Raw genomic sequence first — 9537 nt, forward strand, 5'->3', positions numbered from 1 at the left:
AATCTACAGCTGTTACACTTCTATAGTTCTACTCAGAGAATCTCTAATATCACTATTTTCTACAAGCACATTAAATTTTTTTTTTTTTTTTTTTACTTTTCCTCTAGCAGTAAAATGCTATCAACAGGACATTTATTCTTGCCAAGATTGCTGACATACCTACTTTAAAAGATTAGGTGTTGCATGTGGTTCTTTTGTAGACTAATTTTATTTTATAAACTGCAGAAAATTTTCACAAGAGTTTCTGCTCCTTATCTAGGGATTAACACCAAACTCCTGCCAATATTTTTCTTAACCTTTACACGTGCCCTTTCACAAACACTCTCCCTCACATATTTTCTGCTTAGATGCACCTCCTTTAAAAAATCCCTGAGCTTCTAAAGTCTTAGGTAAGAATCAACCACAGGCTGCATGCGCAATTCCACTCTTGCTTCTCTGCCCCATGTGTGCAGCCCGCCCCCCGCCCCCCCCCCCGCCCCCCAGCTTGAAGATTTGAATAATTGGTGCAACAGGCCTGGATGATCCAGAAATCTTAGAAGGAAGAACTGAGGAATGTGTGCTTTGGTGAGCCTTCTGATGCCTTAATTTTGGGGAAGATAGAGAATGTTGATTACGTCCTCTTTGCAAGGTATGGGAGGCAGCGTACCACCATGCCTTCAGAAGCCATCTGGGCTCTGAAGGAGGAGGCTGGGTTCGTGTCGCAGTGCCCACAGCTTGCAGTTCCTTGAGGGAAGAGCCATCAGCCCGGCAATGTTATTGACCAGTTTATCCCAGGACCACCATGATGGCCTCCGACTCCTGTGATGGGAGTTGCTCCTGTGCCAGAGGAGTGTGCCCTCCCCCAGAGGCTGAGCCGCTCTGCCAGAGGTCCTCCCTCTCAGAGATGGCTAAGAAGCTAGGACACAGGTGCCACTCAAGAGGGACAATGCTCACGACTGAAGGACTCGTTATAGTTCACGGACAGAAAGCTCCATGTGTCCCACCTGGGGCGGGGGGGGGGGCGGATGTCATCAACATGACTGCAGTTCCAGAGGTGTTTCCTGCTAAAAAGGCTGGACTTTGCGGAGCAAGTATCGCCATGGCAACATTGCTGGAAGGATCAGAAGTGGTTTCAGGGGACCAGGATTTAAGGCCCTGAAAAAAAAAGATGCCAATAAAATTTACTCCTCGCTGCCCTACCTCAGAGAGGGTCCACGGAATGGTCAGAAACCATCCCTGACCTGAAGGATAAGGCCCATTTCTCTGTGCTATTACATTAAAATAGCATGGCTGCCCAGGAGATAAGGAGACTTTCTCATTCTAGTCATTTGGAAATCCCTGCTCAATTAGGAATGCGGAGAAGCTCTCATGCCCTTGGCCGCTAAGGAAGAGCTGGTGGTCAGACCATACCAGGCCGGTGTGGATGATGCTTCTGAAAGGCAGGAACTGCTTCAAAAACAGAGGGAAAGCCAACATCCAGGCAACCTCTGGAAAAATTCCACCACCTTAGAAAAAAGACAAGAACACACCATCCCTCTTCCCTCATTAAATTCATGACAATAAAGGGTGAGGGTGACATCCAATGTCCTATGTCACCAAGGAATATGAAGACAAAACGGAACTCCAGCTATTGGTGTCACTGTAAATCGGTACAATCTCTCTGGAGAGCAGTTTGGTGAAATGTATTAAAAGGCTAAAAAGTGCTTACACTTTGCTATGAAGGTGACTGTATTCCTCTTATCTTTAAAAAATTAAAAAATGTGCACACAGAACTATATATAAAGCAGGATGTTTAATATAGTGTTAGTTTTAATAGCGACTATTCAAAACAAACGGAATACCCAAAAATTGGAGATAAATGATGGTTTCGCTCTAATTAGATTGTGAAGCAGCCAACTGAAGATCATGTTTTTATATACTATTTCATTCATGTCCTAAAGAATTGGTTGCTCTACACTATAAAATGAAAAGAAAAAAAACCAAAACCATATGTAAGCATCTTAGAGTACTAATTTTGTTTCAAAATTCTAATTAGCAGGCTCACACACATGGCTGATGTGTTTATAAATGCACACACACACACACACAAAGGCTAGAAAAAAATAATCATTTGTTATTGTATTTTGGGGGTATCCTGGATAATTTTAATTTTCTTTATATTTTTCTTCACATTTTTCCCCACATGAATAGACTCAAATAGTAAAGTTACTTCAAAAATAAAAATTACTTAGAAGGAAAAAAGGAACTACATAAGGACAACCACAACGTGAGAGGAATTAAACGGAGCACTTTCATCTCTGCTTACAAAAAAGCAGGTAGTAATTTATTCATTCGCAGCCTTTGTTCCCTCACTAAAGACCGAGGCTGTTCCCTCTCTCTTCCCTCTCCCAGAGCCCGGAGGCCCGGGCGGTGCTGGGAGAGGAGGGGACACATTTCCAGGAGCGGCCAGGCCGCCCTCCCCAGCAAGGGCCCAAGTGCCTGTAGCAGTTCATTTGTGAGCAAAGACCCTGTTGGGAGCCTCCCACCCACCCTGAAAGCAAACATCCTTCACAGGCCCTATTGGTGTGGTGCTGGAAAGGGCATGCTTTAACCCAGAAGGCGTCATTTTATGGACAAAAACTGGATAAGCCTTAAGAGCCTGGAAGTGGCTATTTTTTGCCTTCCCGGATGCCCAGATCTTCCCAGGTGAGGCTGACCTCACCCCCACTGCGAGGCTCAGGCCCGGGAGGATCAGAGCCGCGGGCTGCGGAGTGCGGCCGGTGACTTCCTCCTCCTCCCGGGGCGGGCCGTCTGTCGCTGGCTTGCACCCTGTGTATTTGTGAAGCACACCAGCCATGTGTGCGAGCCTGCTAATTAAAACAAAAACAGAACTGTTTCTGTGGGGCTTCAGAAGTGCAGAACCTTCGGGCCGAAGAAGGGAAGGAAAACAGCAGCAATCAGGCTACTGCTGGGTCTCCAGGGCCACCCGAGAGTGAGGCAGCTGTACTGTGAAAGGCCAGGAAACAGCACCTGAATTAAAGAAGAGAGGCAGGTGGGGGAAAAAACCCAAACCAACAACAAAAAAGCTAGCAGGCTCGGAATTGGAAGTATTTAGAATGCCTTTATCATTTCCCCGAGGGACTGTTTGATGGCGAAGGCTTCTCAGTCTAATCTGATTCCAAAGTCGGCTTCTGGGACGAGAGGGAAGAACAGCTTCGGTGTCTTCGGAGGCTCTCCCTGGGGTGAGGCCTGCAGCCTGCTCCTGCCAGAGCTGCTGAGTCACGGCCACCTCGGGGAGTCACCTCCCCTCTGGCTCAGGGGACCTGGAAGGCAGCAGGAAGCTCACAGCCGAGGAATGCTCCATAGGCCAGGCCCTTGCTATTATCTGGCCTTTCCCAGCCACGGGGACCCAAGGGACTTAGATATTAACAATTCAGATAAGGTTCATCAGGATGATACAGAGCACTAATCAGTTTATTTCTTATTTTATTTTATTTTTAAATATATTTTATTGATTTTTGTACAAAGAGGAAGGGAGAGAGATAGAAAGTCAGAAACATCAATGAGAGTCATCGATCAGCTGCCTCTTGCACACCCCCTTCTGGGGATATGCCCGCAACCAAGGTACAATACATGCCCTGGACCAGAATCGAACCCGGGGCCCTTCAGTCCCCAAGCCGACGCTCTATCCATTGAGCCAAACCGGTCCCGGCGAACACTAATCAGTTTAAACACACACGCACACACACACCTCTCTGAATTCTTCCCTAGAAAAGCAGACCTAGTTCTCTTTGGAATCCGGACTTCTCCTCTGAAGGGAAGTAAAAGCATGGATCAGAGAGCAGCTCTTTAGAAGCGATGCTTATTCTGTACGGTCAGTCAGTTATCCAGAGCAGGATGTGAACAGGCTTAAGGGAGTGTGTGGTGGGTGGTGTGGAGAGAGGCAGGAAGCAGTAACAACAGAAAAAAAAGAAAGAAAAATTAAGAGACAGTTAAGGCATTCATTACACCTTTTTAAAAAAATACTATGAAAAAGAGGCCTCCATAAAAGGATGTATGCAGACTTTAATAGCTGATGATAGCCCAATGGATGTTTCTTTCTTTTCAGATTTAACCCATCTTGGAATTAATAATTATTCAAGGTGTGTATACTTTTTTGTGGATTCCCTGTAGACCCTCTCTTCCTCTTGGAGAGACCCATCCAATGTGTCCCTCTACACCTTGTTTCCACACCACTAAAGCTTAATTTTTTTTTGGCTTACCAATATATATAGGCACTGTAAACTAAATAAACATTCACTTGGTATTTAAAAAAAATTTATTTTGTGATCTGTACATGTGATAAAGTGGGGCTTCCTTGTAGACTTTTAAAGGCAAAACAAAACAAAAAATCCAAAGTAAAAATGTATAAATACAATATATATTTTTCTTACAAAAATGGGAGATTTACAAAATATACATACCGCACTTGTCTCTATCTTACAAATTTCACATGCAAGAGATACAACACAGAAGATGCCAAAGAACTGCATGGTGGGAATTTTAAAAATCTGACAAATGAGACAGTTTTGGAGGTTTAAGAAACCCACGGTCAATAACTTTAATATAAAAAGCAGCTCCAATTCGGCTGAACATTATAGAAAGTAACTTGTATTCCTGACCGTACCCCCCTATGATTTAAAAACTGTTTAAAACAGCATTTTAAAACTGTTTTTGAGAAATGGGACAGTGTTGCAAGACCGGAGGGTGGTGTCAAAGGTGGAGTAAAGGTTAGCTCCCATGATCCTCTGCTCAGCTTTAGACCATTAGGCAAAAGGAACAGAGTTCCATTATAGAAAGGAAAAAAAAGTCCATGATTTAAGATTAATACATTTAAGTCATCCAGCACATTTCAAAGGACTCCAGAATGACTTTGAAGTTTACCTTCTTTTAATGACTTTCTTTAGGAAGGGGGCCCAGGATTCGAACTGTCCTCTTCATTTACCATCATCTCTGCAGGTCACCTCCCCACCCAGCCAGACAAAGACAGGATCAGCATACACAAGATGTGTTCTAAATGGATTTATGGGGCTATGAAAACAGGACAAACATTTTTCTTTACTTTTCAAGTCCAGCTTGCCTGCACTATGGAGGCTGAAGACATTATGCTCTTCCTTTTACCCAGGAGGGTTCAAGTTGGAGAAAAAAAGACTAGAAAGAAAACCTAAAGGCAGGTTTATAGGAAGAAGAAAAAAAATGAAGGGAGGGATTTCCCTTCCCATTTTCACAGAGCCCATGTCATTGGATCATGTGTTCTGAATAAAATGGATGTAAAACAATCAACAAACCCCTTGCATTTCCTTTAGCCAAGTCAGGATCTCTGACCCAGTGGGGGTATGGAACCACACTGCCTTTCACCTTTCCTTAAAAAGGAATGTTTATCTCCACCAAGTTAACCTCCAGAGAGAAGCCTCAGGTTTGCACGACCTCGCCTGTAAGATTGGCTGTCTTCACAGTTATGCCCTTCCAGAGAGACACTTTTGTTCCCTCCTTTGTCTCTTACAACAAAGACAAGGGGGGAAATGCACTCCTGTTTTGAAAAGCAACAAGTCAACACTTCTTTGCATGGCATTAAACAAAATAAAACACCCTTCTCTCTTCCTCCTGCATTCCATAGGAAAAAAAAAAAAAAGCAAAAATACCTCCTACTCCTTTGCACCATCTCCGAAGACTATCTTCATTTCTTTTGCATCCTCACATTAGGATTCGAGGAATCACATTAGGATATCCAAATGCTTATTTCATAAAACTTTAAAGGAGTGAGAGGGGGAAAAAGCAACAGGCGGGAGGGGGCTGGGCAGGAGAGGCTGCCGACTGTAATGCCTGACCCTGTTAATTAACCCATCTGGGCTCCAGTTTGGCCCCAGTGAAAAGAGATTATGGTTTGACCACCGCTTGACAAGGGCACCGCAGGGAGTCCACCCTTTTCCAACAAAGCGGCCGCAGCAGACCGAGCTGTACCTTTCACCAGGGCCTCCCGGGAGGGAGGGAGGGAGGGAGCGAGGCCAGGCCCCAGGACAGCCGGAGCTGGGAGGAACTGAGCATTTGTCTGCTGGTCTCGCTCTTCTGCATAGGCCCAGGGCGTCCGTACCGCACACGTGAGAAGCCCCATCGTTATCAGAATCATCATCACCATCATCATCCTGCAAGTCTTTGCCAGAAGTCCTTCCACCCAAACCGTCTTCCCGCTCAGGCCTCCTTCCCACACCTCGTCCCACATCCACATCCACCTTTTTCCCTTCCAGGTCACTTCTCCTAGGAGGGGGAGGGGGCTACAGGAAGCAGCCCCCCCAAGTTCCTTCCCTCTATTAAGGAGTGTGGGGGGGAGGGAGAGAAGGGGGGGAGGGGCTCATACCGCAGTCTCCCCCTTGCTGCTGTGGCTGAGTCTGTGGTAGAAGCGGCGCCACGACTGCAGGGTTTTGCCCGACCAGATCCAGAAGCCGGTGGTGATGCCCACGATCATGGTCATCAGGTACTTGATCATGAAGACGGTGAAGTCGGGGCTCATGGGCGGGAAGTGGCCCGGCGGGCAGGGCACGGCGTAGCTCTTGCAGGTCTGCAGGAGCCAGGTGCGCTCCCAGTGCTCGCGGAAGGCCTGCTCGTAGAAGTAGCAGGCCAGCACGATGGTGGCCGGCACGGTGTACAGCACGGAGAACACGCCGATGCGCACCATGAGCTTCTCCAGCTTCTCCGTCTTGGTGCCGTCGTGCTTCATGATGGTGCGGATGCGGAAGAGCGACACGAAGCCGGCCAGCAGGAAGGACGTGCCGATGAAGAGGTAGACGAAGAGCGGCGCCAGCACGAAGCCGCGCAGCGCGTCCACGCTGGACAGGCCCACGTAGCACACGCCGCTGAGCAGGTCGCCGTCCACCTGGCCCATGGCCAGGATGGTGATGGTCTTCACGGCCGGCACGGCCCACGCCGCCAGGTGGAAGTACTGCGAGTTGGCCTCGATGGCCTCGTGGCCCCACTTCATGCCGGCCGCCAGGAACCAGGTGAGCGACAGGATGACCCACCAGATGGAGCTGGCCATGCCGAAGAAGTAGAGCACCATGAAGAGGATGGTGCAGCCCTCCTTCTTGGTGCCCTGCGCCACCGTGCGGTAGCCGTCCTCGGAGAAGCGCTCCACGCACACGGCGCGGTCCTCCAGCAGGAAGCCGGCCACGTGCGCCACGGCCACCATGAAGTAGCAGCCCGACAGGAAGATGATGGGCCGCTCCGGGTAGCTGAAGCGCCGCATGTCCACCAGGTAGGTGAGCACCGTGAAGAGCGTGGAGGCGCAGCACAGCACGGACCACACGCCCACCCAGAGGCGCGCGAAGCGCCGCTCCTCCTCCTTGAAGTACATGAGGCCGTTGGCGCGGCCCGGCTCGCACGGGGCGCCGCAGTCGCGCTCGCCCAGGAAGCGGTAACCCAGGTACGGGGGCACCTTGAGCTGCCGCGGGCACGAGAAGGGGAAGGAGGCCCTGCCCCGGCTGTCGGCCGCCCCGGGGGCCGGCGCGGTGAAGGGCAGGTCGGGCAGGTAGGCGGGCGCGGTGGGGTAGGCGGTGGCGCCGCCGCCGCCCGGGCCCCCCGAGCCGTCGGACGTGTTCTGGCCCACGCAGATCTCGCCCGCGCCGTGCACCGGGAAGTTCTCGCAGCGCAGCCGCTCGGGCCACTGGAAGCCGAACTTGTTCATGAGCGCCTCGCAGCCCTGGCGCGCGCGCTCGCACAGGGAGCGGCAGGGCGGGATGGCCTTGTCCAGCACGGTGCACACGGGCGCGTACATGGAGCACAGGAAGAAGCGCAGCTCCGGCGAGCACTGCACCTTCACCAGCGGGTAGAACTGGTGCACCTCGAGGCCCGCGTCCTCCTGGTTGGTGTGGCCCAGCAGGTTGGGCAGGATGGTCTGGTTGTACGCGATGTCCGTGCACAGCGGGATGGAGATGAGCTGGCAGAAGCCGTGGTCCGGCACCGAGATGCCCTTCTCGCCGTGGTACGGCTGCGCCCCGGCGCCCGCGGACAGCGCGCCCAGCAGCGCGAGCACCAGGGCGCCGAAGCCCGCGGGGGAGCGCGGGGTGGCCGCGCCGGCGCCCCGCATCGCCGGCCGTGGGGGCAGCGGCGCTCTCAGCCGGAGGATCGCGACGAGGCCGCCGCCGAGGGAGGCTCGGATCCGGGGAGGCGCCGCCGCGCCCGGCGCATGAGAGTCCTCCCGGCGCCGAGGCGGGGGCCGGGCCGTGGGCGGCGCGGAGCCGGGGGCGCCGCGGCCACCTCCGCCTGGCAGTCCCGCCGCCGCCGCCGCCGCCGCCGCCGAGGGACCAAACTCTTAGGCTTCTCCTCCTGCCGCGACGTAACGGTGCGGCTCCCTCTGTGGCGAGGAGCAACAAGCGTCTCCGGTTACTCCCCTGGAAAGTTTGCCCAAGTCTCTGGAATCCCGGCGCACCGCGGCGCGCGCCCCCCGCCCCAAGCCCGGCCCCCGGCGGCGAGGACCCGGCGCCGCCGCCCGCGAGCCAAGGCCGCCGCGGCGGCGGGGCTGCTCCGCCTCCTCGCCTCGAGGCTCCGCTCGCCGCCGCCTCCGCCTCCTCCTCCTCCTTCGCCTTCTTTTCAACTCCCCGCTCTTTCTTCAGCCCCAAGTTTCAGCCAGATCGGCCGATTCTCGCTCTGAGCCCAATCGGCGCCTTGGAACCCAGGGCTCAGGGAGTTCTCTTCCGAAATCCAGCTACACGGAGTCCGAAGCTGCGAGGTCCCGGTGCCCGCGCGGCCTGGGCCCGGCCTCTCCCCAGCCCTGAGCAGCCCCGGCCCGTGATCCTGGCGCCCCGCGCCCGCCGCCGCCGCCGCCCGCTGGGAGCGCAGAGTAACGCCGGTGCCGCGCCGCTCGCCAGAAGAAGCGCCGGGCTCGCCGGGTCCAGGGTCGCCCCGCCCCCTCCCCTCCCCCCATTCACAAACCACTGCGGGGGCGGGCCCTCGAGGCCGGGGCTGCCCAATGGGAGCCTTTGTTTCCTGCGCGGCCGCCCTCGGATTGGGCGGAAGTCGGAAGGGGGCTGGCGAGGGAACCCGAGAGGCGGCGCCGGCACTGCTCTGGGCGGATTCCTGCGGGGAGGGGTGGGGGGTGGGGGAGTGGGAGAGAAAAGTTAAAAACTTTTACCCCCGAATTCGCTCGGGTGTTGGGGGGTTACACGCACCAGAAAGGGCGTTTGCTGGAAAGATGTGTTCCTCTTCTCTGGGTGCACGAACACATCCCTGAATGGCGCATCGGGAGAGACTTTTGCGGGGAGAAACGGAGAATAAAGCCTGAGCAGAAAGAGAGTCCGGGTAGCCGTTCTAGGTCTGAAGATGCTGGTTTTCTCCGGACTTTTAGGCAGCCGGGTCCTGCAAGTAGGGTTTGGTTAAGGGGTGCAAGGGGGTGCACCTCGCAGATCGCTTTTCTCTTCCCAAACCCCAACACACCACGTGAGGCCACATCCCCTCTCCCCCGCTAACTCTGGGTTGTAAAAAAAAGGAGGAGGGGCCGCATCGAGGAGAAAAGGGAGCCGAGAGGAGGAAGGGCAGACCCCTCCTCTG

General features: G+C 53.3%; 1 protein-coding gene and 1 pseudogene across 2 annotated transcripts; one reads left to right on the forward strand and one right to left on the reverse strand.

The window, feature by feature from the left end:
• The first annotated feature begins 442 nt into the window (after nucleotides 1-442).
• On the forward strand, nucleotides 443-1259 carry LOC118709213 (annotated as a pseudogene).
• Nucleotides 1260-2612: 1353 nt separating this feature from the next.
• On the reverse strand, nucleotides 2613-8232 carry FZD7 (frizzled class receptor 7). Of its 2 annotated transcripts, XM_036422351.2 has the most exons (2): nucleotides 6353-8232; nucleotides 2613-3281 (listed from the first exon to the last, which is right to left on the reverse strand). In XM_036422351.2, exons 1-2 carry the CDS (start codon nucleotides 8075-8077, stop codon nucleotides 3273-3275), a joined length of 1734 nt encoding a protein of 577 aa, XP_036278244.1. In that variant the 5' UTR covers nucleotides 8078-8232; the 3' UTR covers nucleotides 2613-3272. The 2 variants fall into 2 exon arrangements, with proteins under 2 accessions (XP_036278244.1, XP_045431306.1); XM_045575350.1 differs by lacking the exon at nucleotides 2613-3281 and having other exon boundaries at nucleotides 4265-8232.
• Nucleotides 8233-9537: the final 1305 nt, after the last annotated feature.

The sequence above is a fragment of the Pipistrellus kuhlii genome, unplaced genomic scaffold, assembly GCF_014108245.1.
Source record: "Pipistrellus kuhlii isolate mPipKuh1 unplaced genomic scaffold, mPipKuh1.p scaffold_m20_p_7, whole genome shotgun sequence".
Classification (NCBI taxonomy): domain Eukaryota; kingdom Metazoa; phylum Chordata; class Mammalia; order Chiroptera; family Vespertilionidae; genus Pipistrellus; species Pipistrellus kuhlii.

Bases quoted from the DNA above. Each gene is read 5' to 3' on its own strand.
- FZD7 (XM_036422351.2), bottom strand. From the start codon at position 8,077: ATGCGGGGCGCCGGCGCGGCCACCCCGCGCTCCCCCGCGGGCTTCGGC.